Genomic DNA, 25,234 nt, shown 5'->3' with positions numbered 1-25,234 from the left:
TGCCACAACACTGCAACCCCTCACAGACACTCTAGTTGGAACGCAGGAACGAGCCCTGCTGCAAAGTATTGCTTCAAAAATTGTAATTACACGCCCCTGTTAGACAGGGGCAGAAAAATTGGGCCTTAGGCACTGGTGCCACAACACTGCAACCCCTCACAGACACTCTAGTTGGAACGCAGGAACGAGCCCTGCTGCAAAGTATTGCTTCAAAAATTGTAATTACACGCCCCTGTTAGACAGGGGCAGAAAAATTGGGCCTTAGGCACTGGTGCTGGTGCCACAACACTGCAACCCCTCACAGACACTCTAGTTGGAATGCAGGAACGAGCCCTGCTGCAAAGTATTACATCAAAAATTGTAATTACACGCCCCTGTTAAACAGGGGCTGAAAAATTGTGCCTTAGGCACTGGTGGTGGCTCCCAGAACCAAAAATGTTCTTACAAGCTATCAGCGTGATGATTGAGGAGGAAGAGGATAATTACTCAGGGATAGTCACTCAGCATCAGCATAGGCAGTCTTTGAAGGGATCTGAGATTTCAAAAAAAATTATTCGGTTACATCAGCATCAGGTGCTTGGTAGCTGGTGGTGATCCAAGACTGATTCATTTTTATGAAGGTCAGCCGATCGACCGAGTCGGTGGACAGACGCACCCTGTGATCGGTTACCACGCCTCCAGCAGCACTGAATGTGCGTTCCGAAAGAACGCTGGATGCAGGACAGGCCAGTAGCTCAATTGCATACTGTGCAAGCTCTGGCCAGTGATCCATCCTCAAGACCCAGTAACCCAGAGGATTTTCGGTGGGAAAGGTGTCCAAGTCTGATCTTGCCCCTAGGTATTCCTGCACCATGTAAAACAGACGCTGGCGATGGTTGCTGGAACCGATCATACCTTGGGGCTGCGGACCAAAAAATTGTCTGAACGCATCGGTCAGACGGCCACCTTCTCCACCGCTCCTTCTTTGACTGACCGAAGCCTCAGCAACACGTTGTCCAGAAACAGGTGTTTGTAACCTCCCAGTCTCTGGGAACGCGTTGCACAGACCTTTCTGCAAGGCCTCCCGAAGAGGTTTCATCCTCTGCTCCCTCTGCGATGGCAAGATAAGGTCCGCAACCTTACCCTTGTAACGTGGATCAAGGAGGGTTGCCAGCCAGTATTGGTCCTGCTCCTTGATACCACGAATACGAGGATCCTTACGCAGGCTTTGCAGGATCAGGGAGGCCATGCAGCGTAGGTTTGCTGAGGCATTCGGTCCGGAGTCCTCTGGGTCACTAAGGACAACAACGTCCGCAGCCACCTCCTCCCAGCCACGTACAAGTCCATGTGTTCCTTGGGACTGATCCCTTAAAGACTGCTGCTGATGCTGAGTGCCAGGCTCCACCTCCATACTGACACAATCTTCCTCCTCCTCCTCCTCCTCCTCGTCCTCTTCCTGTGTGATCGGCGGGCACGCAGGAACACTGTCTGGATAAAGGGGGCCTTGAGAGCTAAGGAAGTCCTCCTCTTCCTGCCTCTGTTCTGCCTCAAGTGCCCTGTCCATTATTCCACGCAGCGTGTGCTCCAACAGGTGGACAAGGGGGACAGTGTCACTGATGCATGCACTGTCACTGCTCACCATCCTCGTGGCCTCCTCGAATGGTGACAGGACAGTGCATGCATCCCTGATCATGGCCCACTGGCGTGGGGAAAAAAAACCAAGCTCCCCTGACCCTGTCCTGGTGCCATAGTCGCACAGGTACTCATTGATGGCCCTCTGCTGCGTGTGCAGCCGCTGCAGCATGGCCAACGTTGAGTTCCACCTGGTGGGCATGTCACAGATTAGGCGGTTCTTGGGCAGGTTAAACTCCTTTTGGAGGTCCGTCAGCCGAGCACTGGCATTATATGACCGGCGGAAATGCACACAGACTTTCCTGGCCTGCCTCAGGACATCCTGTAAGCCCGGGTACCTGCCCAAGAACCGCTGCACCACCAAGTTAAGGACATGAGCCAAACAGGGCACATGGGTCATTTGTCCCTGTCGGAGGGCAGAGAGGAGGTTGGTGCCATTGTCGCAAACCACCATTCCTGCCTTAAGTTGGCGTGGCGTCAACCACCTCTGAACCTGCCCCTGCAGAGCTGACAGAACCTCTGCCCCAGTGTGGCTCCTGTCCCCCAAGCACACCAGCTCAAGCACCGCATGGCATCTTTTGGCCTGCGTACTTGCGTAGCCCCTTGAACGCCTACGGAGCACCGCTGGTTCCGAGGAAGAGGCCATGGAGGAAGAAGAAGAGGAGGGGGTGGAGGAGAGAGGTGTGTCACAATCAGCATTTTGGAGGCGTGGTGGCGGAACAACCTCCAACACTACTGCACCTTGTCCTGCATCCTTCCCAGCTGCCAGCAGAGTCACCCAATGCGCCGTGAAACTTAGGTAACGTCCCTGTCCATGCCTGCTGGACCATGAGTCAGCGGTAATATGCACCTTACCACTGACCGCCCTGTCCAGCGAGGCATGGACATTGCCTTCCACATGCCGGTAGAGAGCCGGAATCGCCTTCCGTGAGAAAAAGTGGCGTTTGGGTACCTGCCACTGAGGAACCGCACATTCCACAAACTCACGGAAGGGGGCAGAGTCTACCAACTGAAAAGGCAGCAGTTGAAGTGCTAGCAATTTTGCCAAGCTAGCATTCAACCGCTGGGCATGTGGATGGCTGGGAGCAAACTTCTTTCGGCGGTGCAGCAGCTGGGGCAGAGAAATTTGCCTGGTACAATCTGACGTCGGTGTACCAAAAGCAGATTGCCCACAAGTACTTGACTGTGACACACCTAATTCTACACCTTCATTCCTCTCACTGCAGGTCTCAGAGAGGACTGAAGGTCTAGTGGGGTTGGAAATCTCAGCTGATGAGGAGCAAGGAGAGATCCTCTTTGTTCTTTGGTGTGGGTCTTTTAGATACGCTTGCCAACGAACTGCATGGCAGGTCAACATATGTCTGGTCAAGCATGTGGTACCCAAGCGGGAGATGTTTTGGCCACGCGAGATACGCTTGAGACATATGTTGCAAATAGCAGCGGTGCGATCTGATGCACTCGTCTCAAAAAAGGCCCACACCAAAGAACTTTTTGAATAACGCGCAGAGACTGCAGCGCCCTGCACATGTGGAGCTTTGGGGTGTGATGCAGTCAATGTGCTGCCCTTAGGCTGGCCCCTGGAGGGCATCCTGCCTCGTTGGTGATGTGCCGCCGCCGCCTCCTCCTCCTCCTCCTCCTCCTCTCTCCTATCAGGCACCCACGTTGAGTCAGTGACCTCATCATCCCCTCCCTCCTCATCACTGGAGCAAACCTGGCAGTATGCTGCAGCAGGGGGAGCATGACTGCCAGATTGCTGTCCTTCTTGGGCACCCCCTCTGTCCGTGCTCATGTTACTGCCTTCATCGAGCTCAGTATCGTCATCAGAGCCTTCCAAACGCTGGGCATCCTCCTGGAGCATGTACCCAACACTGTGGTCAAACAGTTCGAGGGAATCCTCATGAGGACATGGTGGAGCTAGGGAAGGAGTCACTGATGACATTGAGCTGAGGGAAGAGGCCGCTGCTTTGCCAGACAAAGCACCCTGGGCATGGGTAGAGAGGTATGAGGAGGATGAGGACGGCTTGGTCATCCACTCGACCAAGTCTTCCGCATGTTGCGGCTCAACACGGCCAGCTGCCGAAAAAAAGGCCAAGCGTGTCCCACGGCCACGTGCTGATGAGGATGCACCGTCTCCACGACCAGCACTAGACACAGAGCCTGCTTGCCCTCTCTTATTGGCTTGTGACTGTCTGCCTCTCCTTCTTGGCCTTCCAGACATACTAATGGCCTGTAGCTGCACTAAGCTGGGATAGAACACCTGTAATTTTCTTCAAGTAGCTTTATATACTGTAACCAGACAAGCCTGCCTGTCAGTAGGAAGATAACAGGAACGGATCTAGCTGAACACTGTGAGCAGGACGCACTGCACTAAATGTAAATAGTCTAGTCTAGATAGAAGATAACAGGAACGGATCTAGCTAAACTGAATACAGTGTATATATATATATATGCAACACCTGGGATGCATATATATACACAATACACTGTAAGTGCAGCTAACTGACTGACTGTTCTGCCTAATCTATCTAACTCAAATGAAATGACACTGTCTCTCTCTCTCTCTATCTCTCAGCACACCGGAACACACTACACAGGGCCGCCGTGCAGGCGGCCTTATATAGTGTGGGGTGTGTACTAAATCCCCTGAGCCATAATTGGCCAAAGCCACCCTGGCTTTGGCCAATTACAGCTCTCTCTACTGACGGCGCTGTGATTGGCCAAGCATGCGGGGTCATAGTGCATGCTTGGCCAATCATCAGCAAGCAATGCACTGCGATGCCGCAGTGAATTATGGGCCGTGACGCGCCACACGAATTTAGCGCGAACGGCCCATATCGTTCGCAATTCGGCGAACGGGCGAACAGCCGATGTTCGAGTCGAACATGGGTTCGACTCGAACACGAAGCTCATCCCTAGTGTTCAGGTATGATATTATATTATATTATATGATTTTGGTAAAGCTAAAATGGAAAAAAAAAAAAAAGGGCGGGGGGAGGTTTAGTTCGATTTAATTTTTTTTTGCAGAGACTCACTCTAGAGAATACAATGGCGGTCATTGCAACCTTTTATCTCGCATAGTATTTGCGCAGCAATTTTTCAAACGTGTGGGGGTTTTTTTTGGGGGGGGGGGGGGGGGGGGGGGAATACACTCCCCCCCCCCCCCCCCCCCAAAAAAAAAAAAAAAATAAATAAAAATTCAACAAAAACACCACACATTTGAACAATTGCTGCGCAAATACTGTGCGAGATAAAAAGTTGCAATGACCGCCATTGTATGCTCTAGAGTCTCTGCTAATAAAAAAAAATATTATATATATATATATATATATATATATATATATATATATATATATATATATATATATATATATATATATATATTTTTTTTTTTTTTTTTTTTTAATAATAATAATAATAAATATTAATAAATATAAAAATTAAAAATCAGGGAAGGGGGGGGGGGGGATATTTTTTACATGTAGGAGAGAAGTGTCAGAATTAGCCTGGGTTAGCAAGTGGTTAGATTTCCCTTCAGTCATGTAGTAGAAGGGCCGACCTGATTTCATCCACATTGGAAGTGTTCAGGTATGATATTATATTATATGATTTTGGTAAATCTAAAATGGATAAAAAAAACAAAAAAAACAAAAAAAAACAAAAAAAAAAAAAAAAAATTGTATAATGTGTAGCCAGCTTTAGTTGAATTGGGACAACCTATCCGTTACCTCAACAAATGAAAAGCGCAGGAGGAGGAATTGAATGTAGCACATACACGGGACAATCAGATCAGATCAAACATCGATACATTTCCTAAAGCAAAAATGTCTTCCCAGGAATCGGGAATTGAGGATTGTCCGGCCGCTGTCACCATCATAACACAAATACAAAATTCTTCAGTTTAAAGCAATCCTCCAAATCCCCCCCCAAAAAAACACGGCGACCTCTACAGACTCACTTTTTTGTCGGTGACACGGGAAGGAAGTCGGATGTATTTGTCACCTCTGTGATGTTCTCAGGATGATCGGAGTGAGGAGCCCAGCAGAGACACCCAGGTGGGGCAATTATCACGGGTCATGTGACCCCCCACCCCCTCCCCCGCAATCTCAGCTGGTTCATCGTTAGACCGACCACAGATGTTGGAAATCGCTCGTCAGATCCGGAAAAAAGATTCATTTGTGTGGCGGAAGCTCATCTTATGTTGGCCACACATTATACAATTTTTCTTTGTTCGATTTCCTTTAGATTTACCTTCAACTATGTAGTGCGAGGGCCGGCCTGACTGCGTACACACTGAAGGGCTTCATCCAGACGTGTGCACTGCCGAAAAATGTGTTCGTTTTCGATTCATTCGTTTTTTTTTTTTCTTTCTTCGTGAATTCGTAAATTTGAAATCCGAAAATCCAAAAATCCAAAATAATAACTAACTATTAAATTATAGGTATTGGAATTTCCTTACACACGCGAGACAGATCTAAACGAATGGAATGGAATTAATTACTTTTTATTATTATTTAATATTAATTTGTTACATTCCATTTGTTTGTTTCCATTCGTTGTTTCGGATGAATTCGTATTTGTTACGTTCACTAACAGCCAAATTTGAAAGGAAATTCCAATACCTATAATTTAATAGTTAGGTATTATTAGTTAGTTATTATTTCAGATTTTTTGAATTTTCATATTATCGTTCTTATTTTCAGATTTTCAATTTTCTGAATTTCCAATTTTTTTCTGATTTTCGAATTCCGAATTTTCGGATTTTCCGAATTTTGGAATTTCCAAATTTTTGGATTTTCGAATTTCAAAATTTTTAACAAATTTCAGAATTTTTTGGATTTTTTTTCGAATTTTCGAATTTCAAAATATTCAAATTTCCGAATATTCGGAAAAAAAAATTGGTAAACTGATTTTCGTTAGTTTGTCGAGATTGTCAAAATTAGTTAAAAAATGAATCCAGAAAGAAACAAATTGCACATGTCTAGTTTCATCTCATATTATATGGTTTTGGCAAATCTAAAGGAAAATTGTACAAGAAAATTGTATAATGTATGGCCATCTTCAGATCGATTGTTTAGCTGGCCATACTCAGATTTTTCGCACAGAAATTCTGCAAAATGCTCTTTCTTGCCAGCCTCAAATCGACACGTTTCATTTTCAAAGTCTTTCAGCTCCGGAAGGTTTTACCCCCCCCTTCATGACCAGACCATTTTTTGCTATTCAGCACTGTGTTACTTTAACTGGTAATTGTGCAATCGTGCGACGCTGTACACGAAATACATTTATATAATTTTTTCCCCCAAAAATAGAGCTTTCTTTTTGTGGTATTTGATCACCTCTGCGGTTTTTATTTTTTACAGAAAAGAAGAATAAAGCCAGAAAATTTTGAAAAACAAAAGTTTTTCCTAGTTTCTGCCAGTACATTTTGTAAATACGTAATTTTTCTCCTTCACTGATGGGCACTGATGAGGCTGCACTGATGGGCGCTGGTGAGGCTGCACTGATGGGCACCGATGAGGCTGTACTGATGGGCATCAATGAGGTTGCACTGATGGGCACTGATGGGCACTGATGGGCACTGATGAGGCTGCACTGATGGGCACTGATGAGGCTGTACTGATGGGCATCAATGAGGTTGCACTGATGGGCACTGATGGGCACTGATGAGGCTGCACTGATGGGCACTGATGAGGCTGCACTGATGGGCACCGATGAGGCGGCACTGATGGACACTGATGAGGCTGCACTGATGGGCACTGATGAGGTGGCACTGATGGGCGCTGATGAGGCTGCACTGATGGGGACTCTTGAGGGGACACTGATAGGCACTGACGAGGTGGCACTGATGAGGAGGCACTAATATGCCACACTTATGGGCACTGATAGGTGGCACTGATATGCGGCACTGATAGCACTGATAGGTGGCACTGACGGGCACTGATGAGGCTGCACTTATGGGCACTGATGAAGCTGCACTGATGGGCACTGATGAGGCTGCACTGATGGGCACTCATGAAGCTGCACTGATGGGCACTGATGAGGCTGTACTGATGGGCACTGATGAGGCTACGCTGATGGGCACTGATGAGGTGGCACTGATGGGCACTGATGAGGCTGCACTGATGGGCACTCATGAAGCTGCACTGATGGGCACTGATGAGGCTGCACTGATGGGCACTGATGAGGCTGTACTGATGGGCACTGATGAGGCTATGCTGACGGGCACTGATGAGGTGGCACTTATGGGCGCTGATGAGGCTGCACTTATGGGCACTGATAGGTGACACTGATATGCGGCACTGATAGGCAGCACTGATGGGCACTCATGAAGCTGCACTGATGGGCACTGATGAGGCTGCACTGATGGGCACTCATGAAGCTGCACTGATGGGCACTGATGAGGCTGCACTGATGGGCACTGATGAGGCTGTACTGATGGGCACTGATGAGGCTATGCTGACGGGCACTGATGAGGTGGCACTTATGGGCGCTGATGAGGCTGCACTTATGGGCACTGATAGGTGACACTGATATGCGGCACTGATAGGCAGCACTGATGGGCAGCACTGGTGGGCACTGATAGGTGGCAAGGAGAAAGCAGTACACTCCACAGTGAACGGAGCGGGTGGATGGCAGCCCACTCTACTCTACTTTTCTGAACAAAGTATTTCAGGAAAATACTGCATTGTGGTCAGTAGATGGCGCTTACGGAGGAAATATTCAGATTACACAAAGTGTGGTGACTTTTCATTGCGGGTGTGTGAACGTTTGTCATTTATGCACAACAAATTTTAAAAAAGTACATGTTTTAGGTTATATTTTTATTTTTAAGAAGCGGGTTAAGTGTACAATGACAAGATCTCTGGCTACATACATTGCAATGTGGTTGTACAATCTGTAGTGCCTACATAATAACTACATTGTGTCTAGCAAATCTAAAGGACGTTGTGCAGAGATTGTAACACGCGTGGCCAAGTTTTTGGCATTTTACTGTCTACTCAGGAGTTTTAATGATTTAATCTTATTAGCAAGCCCATCGATTGGCCCCCCATTTTGGAACCACAGATTTTTGTCTTTGCACTCATAAAAGTCAGACGCCCGAACAGGGACTTGAACCCTGGACCCTCAGATTAAAAGTCTGATGCTCTACCGACTGAGCTATCCGGGCTCTGGAGAGCTAATTGTGATGTATGTCTATCAGAGAGTAAATAGTGACCTCTGCTGGTCGCTTCGTGTAATTACTGTTATATCCACCATTCAAGATTTTAATATTGACCAAGAAACTATATTTCTTTTCTGTTTTGCTTAATTTTTTTTTTTTTCAATTAATTTAAAGGGCAGAATTGGGAATTTTAATGTTGCTGAAAATGTCGGTAAAAATTGTGACACTTTGGCAAAATACATTGGAGGTAATGGAGATGGGGGGGAAATGAAGGTGGTTGTTGGTGGTTTTTAATGGTGCATTGGGTTTTAAATGGGTTACAGAAGCTCCTTTCATTGTTGTAGTGCCCAAAAACAATGTACCCCTAACAGCGACCCCAATCCTAATATTAACCCCTTCAATACCGGGGCACTTTTACCCCCTTCCTGCCCAGGCCAATTTTCAGCTTTCAGCGCTGTCACATTTTGAATGACAATCACACGGTCGTGCTACGCTGTACCCAAATGACGTTTCTATCATTTTCTTCCCACAGATAGAGCTTTCTTTTGGTGGCATTTAATCACCACTGGGGTTTTTTATTTTTTGCCAAAAAAAAATGAAAAAGACTGAACATTTTGAAAAAAAAAGTTTTTGTATATAAGTAATTTTTCTCCTTCACTGATCTCACTGATGAGGCGGCACTGATGGGCACTGATTAGGTAGCACTGATGAGGCACTAATATGCCTTACTGATGAGCACTCATAGGTGGCACTGATATGCGGCACTGATGAGCACTGATAGGCAGCACCGGTGGACACTAATAGATGGCACTGATGGGCACTAATGGGTGGCACTAATAGGCCAATAATAGGCGGCACAGATGAGCAGGCACTGATGGGCACTGATAGGCAGCACTGACTGGCATCACTGATGGGCATTGATTGGTGTCACTGCTGGGCATTGATTGGTGTTACTGCTGGGCACTGATTGGTGGCACTGATGGGCACTGATTGGTGGCACTGCTGGGCTACATTGATAATCAGGGCACTGATGAGCAGGCACTGATGGGCACTGACGGGCACTGATAGGCAGCACTGACTGGCATCACTGATGGGCATTGATTGGTGTCACTGCTGGGCATTGATTGGTGTTACCGATGGGCACTGATTGGTGGCACTGCTGGGGCTACATTGATAATCAGGGCACTGATGGGCAGCACTGATGAGCAGGCACTGATGGGTACTGATAGGCAGCACTGACTGGCATCAATGATGGGGACTTGATTGGTGTCACTGATGGGCACTGATTGGTGGCACTGCTGGGGCTACATTGATAATCAGGGCACTGATGGGCAGCACTGATGAGCAGGCACTGATGGGTACTGATAGGCAGCACTGACTGGCATCAATGATGGGGACTTGATTGGTGTCACTGATGGGCACTGATTGGAGTTACTGCATCAGTCACTTCTGACTATTTTTCCTGACACCAAGAGAAAAAAATTAATAATAAAAATGCCATAAAACTATCCCCTATTTTGTAGATGCTATAACGTTTGCGCAAACCAATCAGTATACGCTTATTGCGATTTTTTTTTTACCAAAAATATGTAGAAGAATACAAATCGGCCTAAACTAAAAATTGTTTTTTTATATATTTTTGGGGGATATTTATCATAGCAAAAAGTAAAAAATATTGCGTTTTTTTTTTTCAAAATTGTCGCTCTTTTTTTGTTTATAGCGCAAAAAATAAAAACCGCAGAGATGATCAAATCCCACCAGAAGAAATCTCTATTTGTGGGGAAAAAAGGGACATCAATTTTGTTTGGGTGCAACGTCGCACGACCGCGCAATTGTCAGTTAAAGCGACGCAGTGCCGAATCGCAAAAGGGGGTAAAATCTTCTGGAGCTGAAGCGGTTAAGCTTATCCTTAAAGGGCCCATTCACACCATTGCGTTAGTTCAGTGTTTTCCGTGCTTTGTCTTTTGTCTTTGCTCAGAATTCCAAACGAAGTTGTAAAACGTCATTTTGCCTGAACAGGGACTTGAAGTCTGGACCCTAATAAAGTGAATGTGACAGCGTTGCATATATAATAAGCTCAAATAATAAATATAAAAATCAACATAAGAAAAATAATAATAATCAATGAAAAACGTCCACATACAGTGGGGACAGAAAGTATTCAGACCCCCTTAAATTTTTCCCTCTTTGTTATATTGCAGCCATTTGCTAAAATCATTTCAGTTCATTTTTTTCCTCATTAATGTACACACAGCACCCCATATTGTACACACAGCCCCCCATATTGTACACACAGCCCTCCATATTGTACACACAGCACACCATATTGTACACACAGCCCCCCATATTGTACACACAGCACCCCATATTGTACACACAGCCCCCCATATTGTACACACAGCTCCCCATATTGTACACACAGCCCCCCATATTGTACACACAGCACCCCATATTATACACACAGCACTCCATATTGTACACACAGCCCCCAAATTGTACACACAGCACCCCATATTGTACACACAACACCCCATATTGTACACACAGCCCTCCATATTGTACACACAGCACACCATATTGTACACACAGCCCCCCATATTGTACACACAGCACCCCATATTGTACACACAGCCCCCCATATTGTACACACAGCTCCCCATATTGTACACACAGCACCCCATATTGTACACACAGCCCCCCATATTGTACACACAGCTCCCCATATTGTACACACAGCCCCCCATATTGTACACACAGCACCCCATATTGTACACACAACACCCCATATTGTACACACAGCCCCCCATATTGTACACACAGCACCCCATATTGTACACACAACACCCCATATTGTACACACAGCCCCCCATATTGTACACACAGCACCTCATATTGTACACACAGCACCTCATATTGTACACACAGCACCCCATATTGTACACACAGCCCCCCACATTGTACACACAGCGCCCCATATTGTACACACAGCCCCCCATATTGTACACGCAGCACCCCATATTGTACACACAGCCCCCCATATTGTACACACAGCACCCCATATTGTACACACAGCCCCCCATATTGTACACACAGCACCCCATATTGTACACACAGCACCTCATATTATACACACAGCCCCCCATATTGTACACACAGCACCCCATATTGTACACACAGCACCCCATATTGTACACACAGCACCTCATATTGTACACACAGCCCCCCATATTGTACACACATCACCCCATATTGTACACACAGCCCCCCATATTGTACACACAGCACCCCATATTGTACACACATCACCCCATATTGTACACACAGCCCCCCATATTGTACACACATCACCCCATATTGTACACACAGCCCCCCATATTGTACACACAGCACCCCATATTGTACACACAGCACCCCATATTGTACACACAGCCCCCCATATTGTACACACAGCACCTCATATTATACACACATCACCCCATATTGTACACACAGCCCCCCATATTGTACACACGGCCCCCCATATTATACACACAGCACCTCATATTGTACACACAGCCCCTCATATTGTACACACAGCACCCCATATTGTACACACAGCACCCCATATTGTACACACAGCCCCCCATATTGTACACACAGCACCCCATATTGACAGAAAAACACAGAATTGTTGACATTTTTGCAGATTTATTAAAAAAGAAAAACTGAAATATCACATGGTCCTAAGTATTCAGACCCTTTGCTCAGTATTTAGTAGAAGCCCCTTTTGATGAGTCTTTTTGGGAAAGATGCAACAAGTTTTTTACACCTGGATTTGGGGATCCTCTGCCATTCCTCCTTGCAGATCCTCTCCAGTTCTGTCAGGGGGGATGGTAAACGTTGGTGGACGGCCATTTTTAGGTCTCTCCAGAAATTCTCAATTGCGTTTAAGTCAGGGCTCTGGCTGGGCCATTCAAGAACAGTCACGGAGTTGTTGTGAAGCCACTCCTTCATTATTTTAGCTGTGTGCTTAGGGTCATTGTCTTGTTGGAAGGTAAACCTTCGGCCCAGTCTGAGGTCCTGAGCACTCTGCCATAAAGCCCCGACTGGTGGAGGGCTGCAGTGATGGTTGACTTTCTACAACTTTCTCCCATCTTCCGACGGCATCTCTGGAGCTCAGCCACAGCAATCTTTGGGTTCTTCTTTACCTCTCTCACCAAGGCTCTTCTCCCCCGATAGCTCAGTTTGGCTGGACGGCCAGCTCTAGGAAGGGTTCTGGTCGTCCCTAACGTCTTCCATTTAAGGATTATGGAGGCCACTGTGCTCTTAGGAACCTTAAGTGCAGCAGACATTTTTTTTGTAACCTTGGCCAGATCTGTGCCTTGCCACAATTCTGTCTCTGAGCTCTTCAGGCAGTTCCTTTGACCTCACGATTCTCATTTGCTCTGACATGCACTGTGAGCTGTAAGGTCTTATATAGACAGGTGTGTGGCTTTCCTAATCAAGTCCAATCCGTAAAATTAAACACAGCTGGACTCAAATAAAGGTGTAGAACCATCTCAAGGATGATCAGAAGAAATGGACAGCACCTGAGTTATATATATGAGTGTCACAGCAAAGGGTCTGAATACTTAGGACCATGTGATATTTCAGTTTTTCTTTTTTAATAAATCTGAAAAAATGTCAACAATTATATATATATATATATATATATATATATATATATATATATATATATATATATACATAAAATTATATTTTATTTTATTAGACGTAGATACAAATAATGTACAGCTTAGGCTTCTGAACTTGTTGACATTAAAAACAAATAAATAAAAATATATATATATATATATATATATATATATATATATAATTTCCTTATAAGGACAGCTTGAGAAAAAAAAAAGGAAAAAAAAATCCAGGGTAATTTTTTAAAACTACATTTATTAGACATTTCATACAGACAGTTCACAAAGAGGACAGACGTGTTTCCATACGTTCGGTATGAATGATTGATGAACATTCTCTGCAGTTTAGCAAATATGGAAATTTACAGGAGCAAAGTTTTTCGTGCAACCAAAGCCAAGCCTGCCACTGGATGATTTTGTAAAGACCGGTCGTTTTCCAGCACCTTTTTCTTTTTCTTTTTTTTTTTTTAATTCTTTTTTTTTTCACTGCAAATTAATCTTTTTTTAATAACTATAATCTAGTTATTGTTTAGAACTATACAACATTATAACTAGTTATTTTTTAACTATATACTTATTCCCAGGGCTTTTTTTCTCAGAGAATAGGTGCAGGTACTCGCTCTCCTCCACATAGTCACCCCTTGTCTCTACCGCCTACCCAGCCCTGAGGATTATCTATTTTCTCCACCCCCTACCCACCCCTGGGGACCATCTATTTTCTCTCCACCCCTTACCCACCCCTGAGGGCAATTCATTTTCTCCACCTCCTACCCACCCCTGAGGACCATCCATTTTCTCCACCTACTACCCACCCCTGAGGACCATCCATTTTCTCCACCTACTACCCACCCCTGAAGACCATCCATTTTCTCCACCTACTACCCACCCCTGAGGACCATCCCTTTTCTCCATCCCTCAGGACCGTCCATTTCCTCCACCCCCGAGGACCATCCATTTTCTCCACCCCCTACCCACCCCTAAGGACCATCCATTTTCTCTCCACCCCGTACCCACCCCTGAGGACCATCCATTTTCTCTGCCCCCACTACCCACCTCTCTGTAGCGCCCTCTTTAGAGAATGCAGACTCAAATATTATTTTGTAGTGCTAAATATTTTTTATGGAATGTGTTAATGATAACAAGAGAGGCAGTAATAATAGATCCCCTGCAGCCAACAACAATAGACCCCCCCCCCCAACAATAATAGATCCTCACCTGCAACAATAGACCCCCAGCATCAAAATAGCTCCCAACTGTCCCAACTGTTTCAAGGGACTGTCCTCTTTCCTCCTCATTTGTAGTCTTTAGCGGTCTACTGTAACATAAGCAGTCTCTAGCAGTTTCTGGTAACTTAAAAATCAGTTTCTAACAGTCTTTAGGTAACTTGGTCTCCTGCAGTCTTCTAAAAACTCAACAGCGGTCCCTCAAATCCTAAACTGTTCAACACGTCCCTTTCACTAAATAGACAGAACCTTCTGTCACGGTCTTAAGTGACATGATAGAAATCTCTTGTACCTCTACAGGTACAAAGGCGTTCAAAGCTGGGTTACCTACAAGGCGCCAGTCCTGGGGGGGGGGGGCAACTTTAGAAACACACAGGCACAGGTCTCTGCCTAAAATTCAATGACTTAGGCTCCGGTCACACCATGCAGCTTTGACGAAACACGTGCACATCCAATTCAATGGGCGGCTCTACACGAGCAAATGAAGTCCATAAAACCTTTTTTCAAAATTGGCAACACTGAAATGCATGGTGCTGCGGCACTATGTGCTTTGGCATGTGCATTTGCAGATGTGTGGGGGTGCCATTAAGAGTTAATGGCGCCACCGGGCATCTGCTAAAGGGCAACGGGTTTCTTCGTATGTCAGGAAAGCACACGCTTTTGTGTGCATTCCTGACATGTGCAAAGTATGAAAGAAACCTTAAACAAAGGATTGATATGATTTATAGCCTATCCCAGTGAGGAGACAGGGCCCTTTAACACCCAAGGTGAAAAGGCCAAAGAGCGCCCCCTCTCCCCTGAGCTGTGAACTACTGCTACAGCGTAGGTTACTGGTGCCAAACCTGCGGCTCTTTGGTATATGATGTGCAATTCTCGAACCCAGTGCTGGGACAAGGTCATCTAAAGCCCAGAAGGAACATGCCAAATGGCACCCCCCCGCCAGATGTATGAGCACCATGTGTTAGCAAAAATCTGCCCCCCCCAAAAAAAAAATTGATCACTAATCTGCATGCTCACCCCTAAGCATACACCCCCCTCCTCCCAATAAAAACCAACCCCCTAGTAAAGAACCCCCCTTCCAGCACAAATCCCCCCCCACATCCCCCAATGCGCTTGACCCAAAAAAAAATCACCCCTCTTAACACATTCTCTTCCCCCCACTTCAAATCCCCCCTCCCAACAGAAATTTCCCCCTATCCAACCTCCTAGCACAGATACCCCCCAATCATCCCTACTAGCACAAATCCCCCCTCCTATAGCACAAGCCCCCCAAATCCCCCCTCCTAGCACAAATCCTCTTCCCCCATCCTCCCTCCCAACACAAATCCCCCTAAATCACCACTCCAAGCACACACCCCAAATTTCCCCTCCTAGAACAATTCTCATCTCCTGTTTTCCCCCAAATTCCCCCTCCCAACACAAATCCCCACTCCCCCCAATCTCCTTGTGGCACCCCCCCACCTCACAAGCTACCACAGTGCCCAGGGCATCCGTCCCTCCTGCCCAACCCTTGTCAAGGCCCTGCTCGGACCTCAGCAGTCTGTAGTGGGAACAATGAGGGTAGTAGCATTCATTACCTGGACGGGTTCGTCTAGAGCCCAGGGCAGAGGTGTAAAACTGCCCTTCCCCTGTTGTTAATGCGTGCCGTAGAATAGGTTTTTACTGTCCTGTGTCCATTCTCTGCCCCCATTGCTCCGCTGTACTCAAGGCACCTGCCCCTCCTGCCCACCCATTGTCCCAGCCTTGATCTCTACTAGCCTCATGTAACATCTTCCCAGTTTCATATTGTCTTCTGCAGCATCTCACCAGCCAACAATGTATCCTGCCCTCAATGTATCCTGCCCTCACCCTCTGTTAGCTCTGCACTCCTCTCCAGCATTACATATACTGAACATTATGTGCGGCCCTTTCAGGGGCCGCATTTGAGGCCCCCTTTAGCTCATAAGCTGACAACCACTGTTGTAGCACCTACAACTTTTGCGCCCCTGTTCTGCTTACAGACAGCCGCCTGTTCTGCCTACCCCTTGGCCCGGCTTTTTTGGTCTTCTCAATACTACTATGAGTTTGAACCAACTGGTGATTGGTATCGCCTCCCTGGTTCCTGAAAGAACATTTGTTTCTTAAAAAAGATACTATTAGACTATAGAAGAAAGACAAAGTGCAAAGAGCAATCATGTGCTACAATGTATCGTCAGCCCTCTTCTGATTGGCTGATAACACGCCGGTTTCTTTGCACTATTTTATTAAATAAAACTGATAGTAGATCAGAGTTCTCTATAATAAAACACATAACTTCTTATACTATAAAATGTTTCTATCTATACAAATCTTTGGTACAAAGCTGATTGGTATAAACCGTCAAAAGAGACCCCCCCCCCCCCAAATGAACATATAGATTTAGTCCTTTCATTAGGACCCATTCACACTGAGGCTCATGTTATAAGTCTGCTCTTGGATTAAGATTTAGCAGGAGCTTAAAATGGACCTGTCATCAGATATACTATTTCATGTTAAGTGCAGTATGCATAGTACGGTTTTAGTAAAACAAGTATTTATTCTTTATCATAATAACCCCCCCCCATACACACACAAATGCCTTCATCTGTGTTATTTCTCCAGAAAGAAAGTGCCATCTTTGTTCAGGCATCATCCAGGGTCACCGTTTACTTCCTGGACTGTGATGTCAGCTCAGAGATGACACAGTCATGTAGATATTGGTGCCTGTCTGGAAGAAACTAGGTAGGATGGGATTTTTAAAGGTACTGTTTGAGCCCACAAACCAAGTATAAAATCATAATATTTTATTTGTACAAAGGTTAAAAACCAAATACATATAGACAAATTCCATACACATAACAAAAATTTCAACCGTTGCTTGTTTAATTAGATTTGATTCCATATGCACAATAATTAAGCACTTCCTGAAGAAGCCATTTTGGCGAAACATGTGGAAGACTAAATGTTTTGCCAAAATGACTTCTTCAGGAATGTGTTTAAAGTGATTATAAAGTCTCGTTTTTTTTTTTCTATAAAAATAACAAACATGTTATACTAACTTGCTCTGTTGCAGTGGATTTCCACAGAGCAGCCCCGATGCTCCTCTTCTCGGGTCCCACTTCTGTGCTCCTGGCCTCTCCTTCCTATTGAGCACCCACACAACAAGCAGCTTTCTATGGGAGCACCCAAGCCGAGTCACAGCTCCCTGTGTCTATCCAGACATGTAGCCGCGTCCCGGCCCCACCCCCTCTCCTGATTGGCTAACTGACTTTAATTGACAGCAGCAGGAGCCAATGGCGCCACTGTAGAGTCTCAGTCAATCAGGAGGGAGAGTCTCGGATGGCCGAGACACTCGTGGACATCACTGGACAGAGATGGGCCTTCGGCAAGTATTAGGGGGGGCGAGGGGGGTGGGGGCTGCTTCACACAGAAGGCTTTTTTTCTTAATGCATTCTACCTTCTGACTTTACAACCACTTTAAGTGTGAATAACATAACTAAATGAAAAAATAATCACAATTAGTACAAATACATATGTAAGTCAGTTCATGTAACATATCAAGTACAACATCACATACCAAAGCCTCCAATGATCTGCACCTAGATGGAGTCAGCGGGCCAAGGATGGAGGGGAAGGGAAAACATTATATAATGCGGCTGAAAGGAATTGTACAACTTGAAGACCACCCTGGTTTATGCAGGCAGACCACCGAGACCCTCGGATCCGGGAGAGACCAAATGAGACACGGGAAACAGGCTTGAGTGTGTTCATAAGATCTCTGATTTTTACTGAAAACAAGGGTAGTATATATACCAGTAAAAAATACATGTCTAAGGGCTTTTACAAACTTAAACTCAGTACTTTCTTATCAAGATTTAGGCTGCTTGACTAGATGACAAGAAATAGCTAATGACTTTGCTGATACAATTTCGGCTTAACCACAATATCTCACAGTGTGTGGTTCTATGCAAACTTTTAAGCTGATTATGGTAAAACACACACACAGGAAAATGTTCACTTCTACTTTATGTGAATACAAGAGAATCTAAGATGGAGTCACAGTTGTTTATACATTCTATTACAGCTTGACTAGATGACAAGAAATAGCTAATGACTTTGCTGACACAAATTCGTCTTAACCCCAATATCTCATAGGGTGTGGTTCTATGCAAACTTTTAAGCTGATTATGGTAAAACACACACACAGGAAAATGTTCACTTCTACTTTATGCGAATACAAGAGAATCTATGATGGAGTCACAGTTGTTTATACATTCTATCACAGCGGCCCTCTGGGATTATTTCCCCTCCATCCTTGGCCCCACTGACTCCATCTGGCTGCAGACCATTGGAGGCTTTGGTATGTGATGTTGTATTTGATATGTTACATGAACTGACTTATATATGTACTTGTTCTAATTGTGATATTTTTTTTCATTTAGTTATGTTATTCGTGCTTAAACACTTCCCGGAGAAGCCATTTTGGCGAAACATGTAGTCTTTTTTACATGTTTCCCCAAAATGGCTTCTTCAGGAAGTGTTTAATGTTAGTCCATATGGAATCAAATCTAATCTAACAAGCAAAGGTTGAAATTGTTGTCATAAATAGATGGAATTTGTCTATATGTATTTGGTTTTTAACCTTTGTACAAATAAAATACTATAATGTTATACTTCAATTTTGGACTCAAACAGCACCTTTAAAATCCCATCCTACCTAGTTTCTTTCTCTTATCGTTATATTGGGATGTGGTGCAGTCACCATTACAATCTTTAGCCATACAGTGTCCACCTTTTTGAAATTAGTGCCTGCCTATTCTTTGCTCACAAATGTCTGACACAGATCAGGTCCCTGCTGCCGCCTCTCATCTTGTGACTTGCTACAATGTTGCAGTCTGACCACTGGGGGGAGACTGAGGAAGTGCTTCCTCCTGCCTGCAGCAAACCAATGACATCATCTCACAGCCTGGAACTTGAAGCTGGACTCGGGGATAAGCAAATTTTGTCTAAGTCCATTAATCATGTGTATTCTTCTTGAATCTTGGTGAGCTTTGTTTATTTCTTCCAGATCTGTGCAGTAATCCAGTGAGAGGTAGGTGCTTACCGGTGCTGCAGAGCTATACAGGTGGCTGATATAAAGACAGATTCAGATACTTATACTAGTTTTATGTAAGTGTGCATTGAATTACTTTTTCTGAGCATATAATTGCATTTAATGTTTGATACAGATCAGCCCCTGCTGCAGCCTCTCACCTTGTGACTTGCTACAGAGTTACAGTGTACAGGCTGATCACTGGGGGAGGGGGGATTGAGGAAATGCTTCCTGCTCCTTCTACAAAGTTGCAATGTACAGTCTGATCACTTGGCAAGGGGTGACTGAGGAAATGCTTCCTCCTCCTTCTACAAAGTTACAATGTACAGTCTGATCACTGGGGGAGAGGAGACTGAGGAAATGCCTCCTCCTGCCTGCAGCAAACTGATGGAATCATCTCAGCCTAGTAGGCAAAGTCGCTGACTGGAGCTCAAGGATAATTTTAGACACAGTAATTTGAGTAAGTGCACCGGTACAGGTATGTACTAGTTCAAGGTATTGAACCGGAGGACCAACATATCAGCCAGGCAGTTAGCATTTCCCTCATCGTGGGTTTAATTTAAAGCCAGGCTCCAGACAGAACTTGTATATTTTGTTTCAGAGAGAGTGGAGAAGGGCTAGAGCCTCTGTCTGGGTTTTTATTGCCTATATTGTCCCTTTTGGCGGAATATTTTATATTCTCATAACAATAGACACACTCGGTGTTTCTTTTTGGTCTGATGTGGAAGCCAACAGCCGGCCCTTACCTTGTTATTTTCTATGTACAATATGGCAGTACCAGGGCCCAGGGCAAGGATCCAGAATTGCACCCTCTCTGACACTATTAACACAAGCCTTAGAATGGGTGTACCACCCTGCGTCTCTTCTGTCCCCTTGCTTGACTATGCCCGGGGCAGCTGCCCCTCCTGCCCACCCCTTGTCCTGGCAATGCAATGCGGCTGGTTTAGGTCACTGAGCGTGCGCACTCTTCGCAGTCACCGATGAAATGCGATACACAGTTCAATCCTGGAAAGAAGAGAGAGAAGCCGAAATATCTTCATGGATTACCAGAATTAATATAGCAGTCGATTATGGGATTAGGAGGAGAGGAGATTTGGATGAAGATGGAGTTTTTCTTTCAAAGTGTCTGAGTGCTCCTCAGTAGGTTGTCCTGGATCGTAGGGTTGTCAGACTCCTGAGTGGCTCATGACCAGAATAATAACATTGTAGCAGCGTATTTCTTTAAACCTTATATAATGACGATTATAAACGTGGCAACAAGGACGCAAGATCCGTCAGTCACTGCCGCTACTGCTGGGTTGGTCCGGCAGAAATCTAGATCCAAACATTCCATTGTTGGCGGGTGTCCTTTATCATTGCATCTCCGTGATCCCCCCGGCATCTGCTTTGGTCTAAAAAAAATATATGTATATATATAAAAAAAAGAGAAAGGGAGAGGGATACAGAGCGAGGGAAAGAGGGAGAGAGGGAGAGGGAGAGGGAGAGGGGGAGAGGGAGAGAGGAAAAGAGGGAGTGGGAGGGAGGGAGAGAGAGAGAGAGAGAGAGAGAGAGAGAGAGAGGAAGAGAGGGAGTGGGAGCAGGGGAAAGGGAGAGAGAGGGAGAGAAGAGAGGGAGAGGGAGTGGGGGAGAGGGAGAGGGGGAGGGGGAGAGGGAGAGAGGGAAAGGGAGAGAGAGAGAGAGAGAGAGAGAGAGAGGAAGAGAGGGAGTGGGAGCGGGGGGAGGGGGAGAGAGAGAGAGAGGGAGAGAGGGAGAGAGGGAGAGAGGAAGAGAGGGAGAGAGGGAGAGGGGGAGGGGGAGGGGGAGAGGGAGAGGGAGAGGGGGAGAGGGAGAGAGGGAAAGGGAGAGAGGGAGAGGAAGAGAGGGAGTGGTAGAGGGAGAGAGAGAGGAAGAGAGAGAGGAAGAGAGGGAGTGGGAGCGGGGGAGGGGGAGAGGGAGAGAGAGAGGGAAAGAGGGAGAGAGGGAGAGGGAGAGAGAGGGAGAGGGAGAGAGGAAGAGAGGGAGTGGGAGCGGGGGAGAGGGAGAGAGAGAGAGACAGGGAGAGAGGGAGTGAGGAAGAGAGGGAGAGGGAGTGGGGGAGGGGAGAGAGACAGGGAGAGAGGGAGAGAAAGAGAGGGAGAGAGGAAGAGAGGGAGTGGGAGAGAGGGAGTGGGAGAGAGGGAGAGGGAGAGAGAGGGGGAGAGGGAGAGAGGGATAGTAAAGGGGACAAAGGGAGAGGGAGAAGGAAAGAGGGAGACGGAGAGTAAAGGGGAGAGAGGGAAAGAGGAAGAGGGGGAGAGGGAGATGGAGAAGGAAAATGAGGGAGAGGGGGAAAGGAGGAAAAGGGGAGAGGGAAAGAGGGGGAGGGAAAATAGGAGAGAAAAAGAAGGGAAAATGGGAGAGGGAAAGGGGGAGAGAGGAAGAGGGAAAGTGGGAGAGGAAAAGACGGTGAGAGGGCGATGGACAAAGAAAATGGGGGAAAGGGTAGGGGAGGGGGAGGGGGAGAGGGAGAGGGAAAAAGGGGGAGGGGGAGAGGGAAAGAGGGAGTGGGGGAGAGGGATAGAGAAAGAGGGAGAGGTCAAGATAGACAGAGGAAGAGAGGGCGAGAAAGAGGAGGAGAGGGAAAGAAGGAGAGGGAGATGTAGAAGGAAAGAGGTTGAAGGAAAGGGTGAGAGGGAGAAAGGAGAAAAAGGGGAGAGGGAGTGAGGGAGAAGGGTAGTGGGACAGAGGGAGGAGGGGAGGGGAGAGAGTGAGGATGAGAGGAAAAGAGGGAGAGAGGGAAAGAGGGAGAGGAAGAGAGTGTGAGAAAGAGAGAGATGGAGAAGGAAAAAGGGAGAGGGGGAGAGGAAGAGGGAAGATAGGAGAGGTCAAGAGAGAGAGGAAGAGAGGGCAAGAGAGAGGAGGAGAAGGAAAGAAGGAGAGGGAGATGTAGAAGGAAAGGGTGAGATGGAGAGGGGGAAAGGGAGAAGGGGAGAGTGACAGAGGGGGAGGGGGGAGAGTGAGGGGAGAGAGAGAGGGAAAGAAGAAAAGAAAGCACAAAAATTAGACAATAATGTATATAAAGTCGAAATGTTTTTTCTCTTCATTGCAGACAGAGTAGGTAATACTACAGAATTGGTCGCCCACCTTCATGGCTCTGTAGATCCAGCTCTGGTACTGATCTACTTTAGCGTACACCCCAGGCTTGTTTGGAAGAGCGCAGCCTATTCCCCAGCTAACAATACCACACAGCCGCCATCTTGACGTGCGGGAGATGGTGTCCTCACACACGAAGGGGCCGCCGCTGTCACCCTGTAGAAAACACAGACATGGCAACTGAGAGACCCGAGCGGCAAAATATTCCACAGATATCAATGACCAAAACCAAATGGACATCACTGAGATAGAAACTGTTTGTAATAAGCCCTTTTATACTCCCAAAATGAATTTCTGAATAACAATAAATAAAATGAATAACCGTGTCTTCATGTCTCATTTCACAATTCTAATCTTTTTAGCTCTATACACCACCACAATGGATTTGAAATGAAATGAACAAGATGTGCTTTAACTGCAGACTTTCAGCTTTAATTCGAGGGTATTTACATCCAAATCAGGTGAATGGTGTAGGAATTACAACAGTTTGTATATGTGCCTCCCACTTTTTAAGGGACTAAAAGTAATGGGACAATTGGCTGCTCAGCTGTTCCATGGCCAGGTGTGTGTTATTCCCTCATTACCCCGTTTACATGGAGCAGATAAAAGGTCCAGAGTTCATTTCAAGTGTGCTATTTGCATTTGGAATCTGTTGCTGTCAACTCTCAATATGAGATCCAAAGAGCTGTCACTATCAGTGAAGCAAGCCATCATTAGGCTGAAAAAACAGAACAAACCCATCAGAGAGATAGCAAAAACATTAGGTGTGGCCAAATCAACTGTTTGGAACATCCTTAAAAAGAAAGAACGCACCGGTGAGCTCAGCAACACCAAAAAACCCAGAAGACCACGGAAAACAACTGTGGTGGATGACCGAAGAATTCTTTCCCTGGTGAAGAAAACACCCTTCACAACAGTTGACCAGATGAAGAACACTCTCCAGGAGGTCGGTGTATGTGTGTCAAAGCCAACAATCAAGAGAAGACTTCACCAGAGTGAATACAGAGGGTTCACCACAAGATGTAAACCATAGGTGAGCCTCAAAAACAGGAAGACCAGGTTAGAGTTTGCCAAACAACATCTAAAAAAGCCTTCACAGTTCTAGAACAACATCCTATGGACAGATGAGACCAAGATCAACTTGTACCAGAGTGATGGGAAGAGAAGAGTATGGAGAAGGAAAGGAACTGCTCATGATCCAAAGCTCACCACCTCATCAGTGAAGCATGGTGGTGGTAGTGTCATGGCGTGGGCATGTATGGCTGCCAATGGAACTGGTTCTCTTGTATTTATTGATGATGTGACTGCTGACAAAAGCAGCAGGATGAATTCTGAAGTGTTTCAGGGAATATTATCTGCTCATATTCAGCAAAATGCTTCAGAACTCATTGGACGGCACTTCACAGTGCAGATGGACAATGACCCGAAGCATACTGCGAAAGCAACCAAAGAGTTTTTTAAGGGAAAGAAGTGGAATGTTATGCAATGGCCAAGTCAATCACCTGACCTGAATCCGATTGAGCATGCATTTCACTTGCTGAAGACAAAACTGAAGGGAAAATGCCCCAAGAAAAAGCAGGAACTGAAGACAGTTTCAGTAGAGGCCTGGCAGAGCATCACCAGGGATGAAACCCAACGTCTGGTGATGTCTATGTGTTCCAGACTTCAGGCTGTAATTTACTGCAAAGGATTTGCAACCAAGTATTAAAAAGTGAAAGTTTGATGGATAATTGTTAATCTGTCCCATTACTTTTGGTCCCTTAAACACTGGGAGGCACATATACAAACTGTTGTAATTCCTACATCGTTCACCTGATTTGGATGTAAATACCCTCAAATTAAAGCTGAAAGTCTGCAGTTAAAGCACATCTTGTTTGTTTAATTTCAAATCCATTGTGGTGGTGTACAGAGCCAAAAAGAGTAGAATTGTGTTCATGTCCCAATATTTATGGACCTGACTGTATCCCCTACCAGTCACTCAGAAAGATTCCAATCACCTGGCAAGCGTCAATCCCGCCTTCTGCGTATCCCGCGCAGAACATCTTCCCCGTGATCTGGTTGTCGTAGTATTCTGGCTGGTTGCACACCGTGCCGCTGATAATTGGCACCGATGCCTCTTGCAGGATGTCTGACTGTTGACCTGAGAAGAAATATTTGCGATGTAAAAGTCGTATTTCCATTATAGGTGGATCCAGGTGGATCTCACAGAGGATACTCACCATAGTACTGGGTGTTGCCCCATCCGGTGACTGTACAAATCTTCCCGTCTGTGATCTGCTGGCCCAAGGCTGGAAGGCAAGCCGGCTGCACATATTCTGGTAAAATCAATCCCGGCATTAATATATAAACTATATTTCAAGATGTAGAGATG

The 25,234-nt window shown here is 45.8% G+C and overlaps 1 protein-coding gene and 1 non-coding gene across 4 annotated transcripts in view; both read right to left on the bottom strand.

The window, feature by feature from the left end:
• Positions 1–8,703: 8,703 nt before the first annotated feature.
• On the bottom strand, positions 8,704–8,776 carry TRNAK-UUU (transfer RNA lysine (anticodon UUU)). Its single transcript has one exon. It is a non-coding gene; the product is annotated as a tRNA-Lys (tRNA).
• A 4,900-nt stretch (positions 8,777–13,676) lies between these two features.
• The window catches only part of HPN (hepsin), a 45,598-nt gene continuing 34,040 nt past the window's right edge, over positions 13,677–25,234 (bottom strand). For 2 of the 3 annotated variants that reach the window (XM_073601579.1, XM_073601580.1), the window contains exons 11-14: positions 25,083–25,178; positions 24,861–25,003; positions 22,855–23,019; positions 13,677–21,143 (exon numbers count right to left, since the gene is read on the bottom strand). In XM_073601579.1, coding sequence (XP_073457680.1) covers positions 21,105–21,143; positions 22,855–23,019; positions 24,861–25,003; positions 25,083–25,178 — 443 coding nt within the window. In that variant the 3' untranslated portion in view covers positions 13,677–21,104. The remainder of the gene's footprint in view (positions 21,144–22,854; positions 23,020–24,860; positions 25,004–25,082; positions 25,179–25,234) is intronic. The other variant, XR_012236264.1, reaches the window with a different exon arrangement.

Source organism: Aquarana catesbeiana, linkage group LG10, assembly GCF_042186555.1.
Source record: "Aquarana catesbeiana isolate 2022-GZ linkage group LG10, ASM4218655v1, whole genome shotgun sequence".
Classification (NCBI taxonomy): Eukaryota; Metazoa; Chordata; class Amphibia; order Anura; family Ranidae; genus Aquarana; species Aquarana catesbeiana.
The sequence above is the reverse complement of the archived record's forward strand: the minus strand, read 5'-3'. Positions and strand labels throughout refer to the sequence as shown.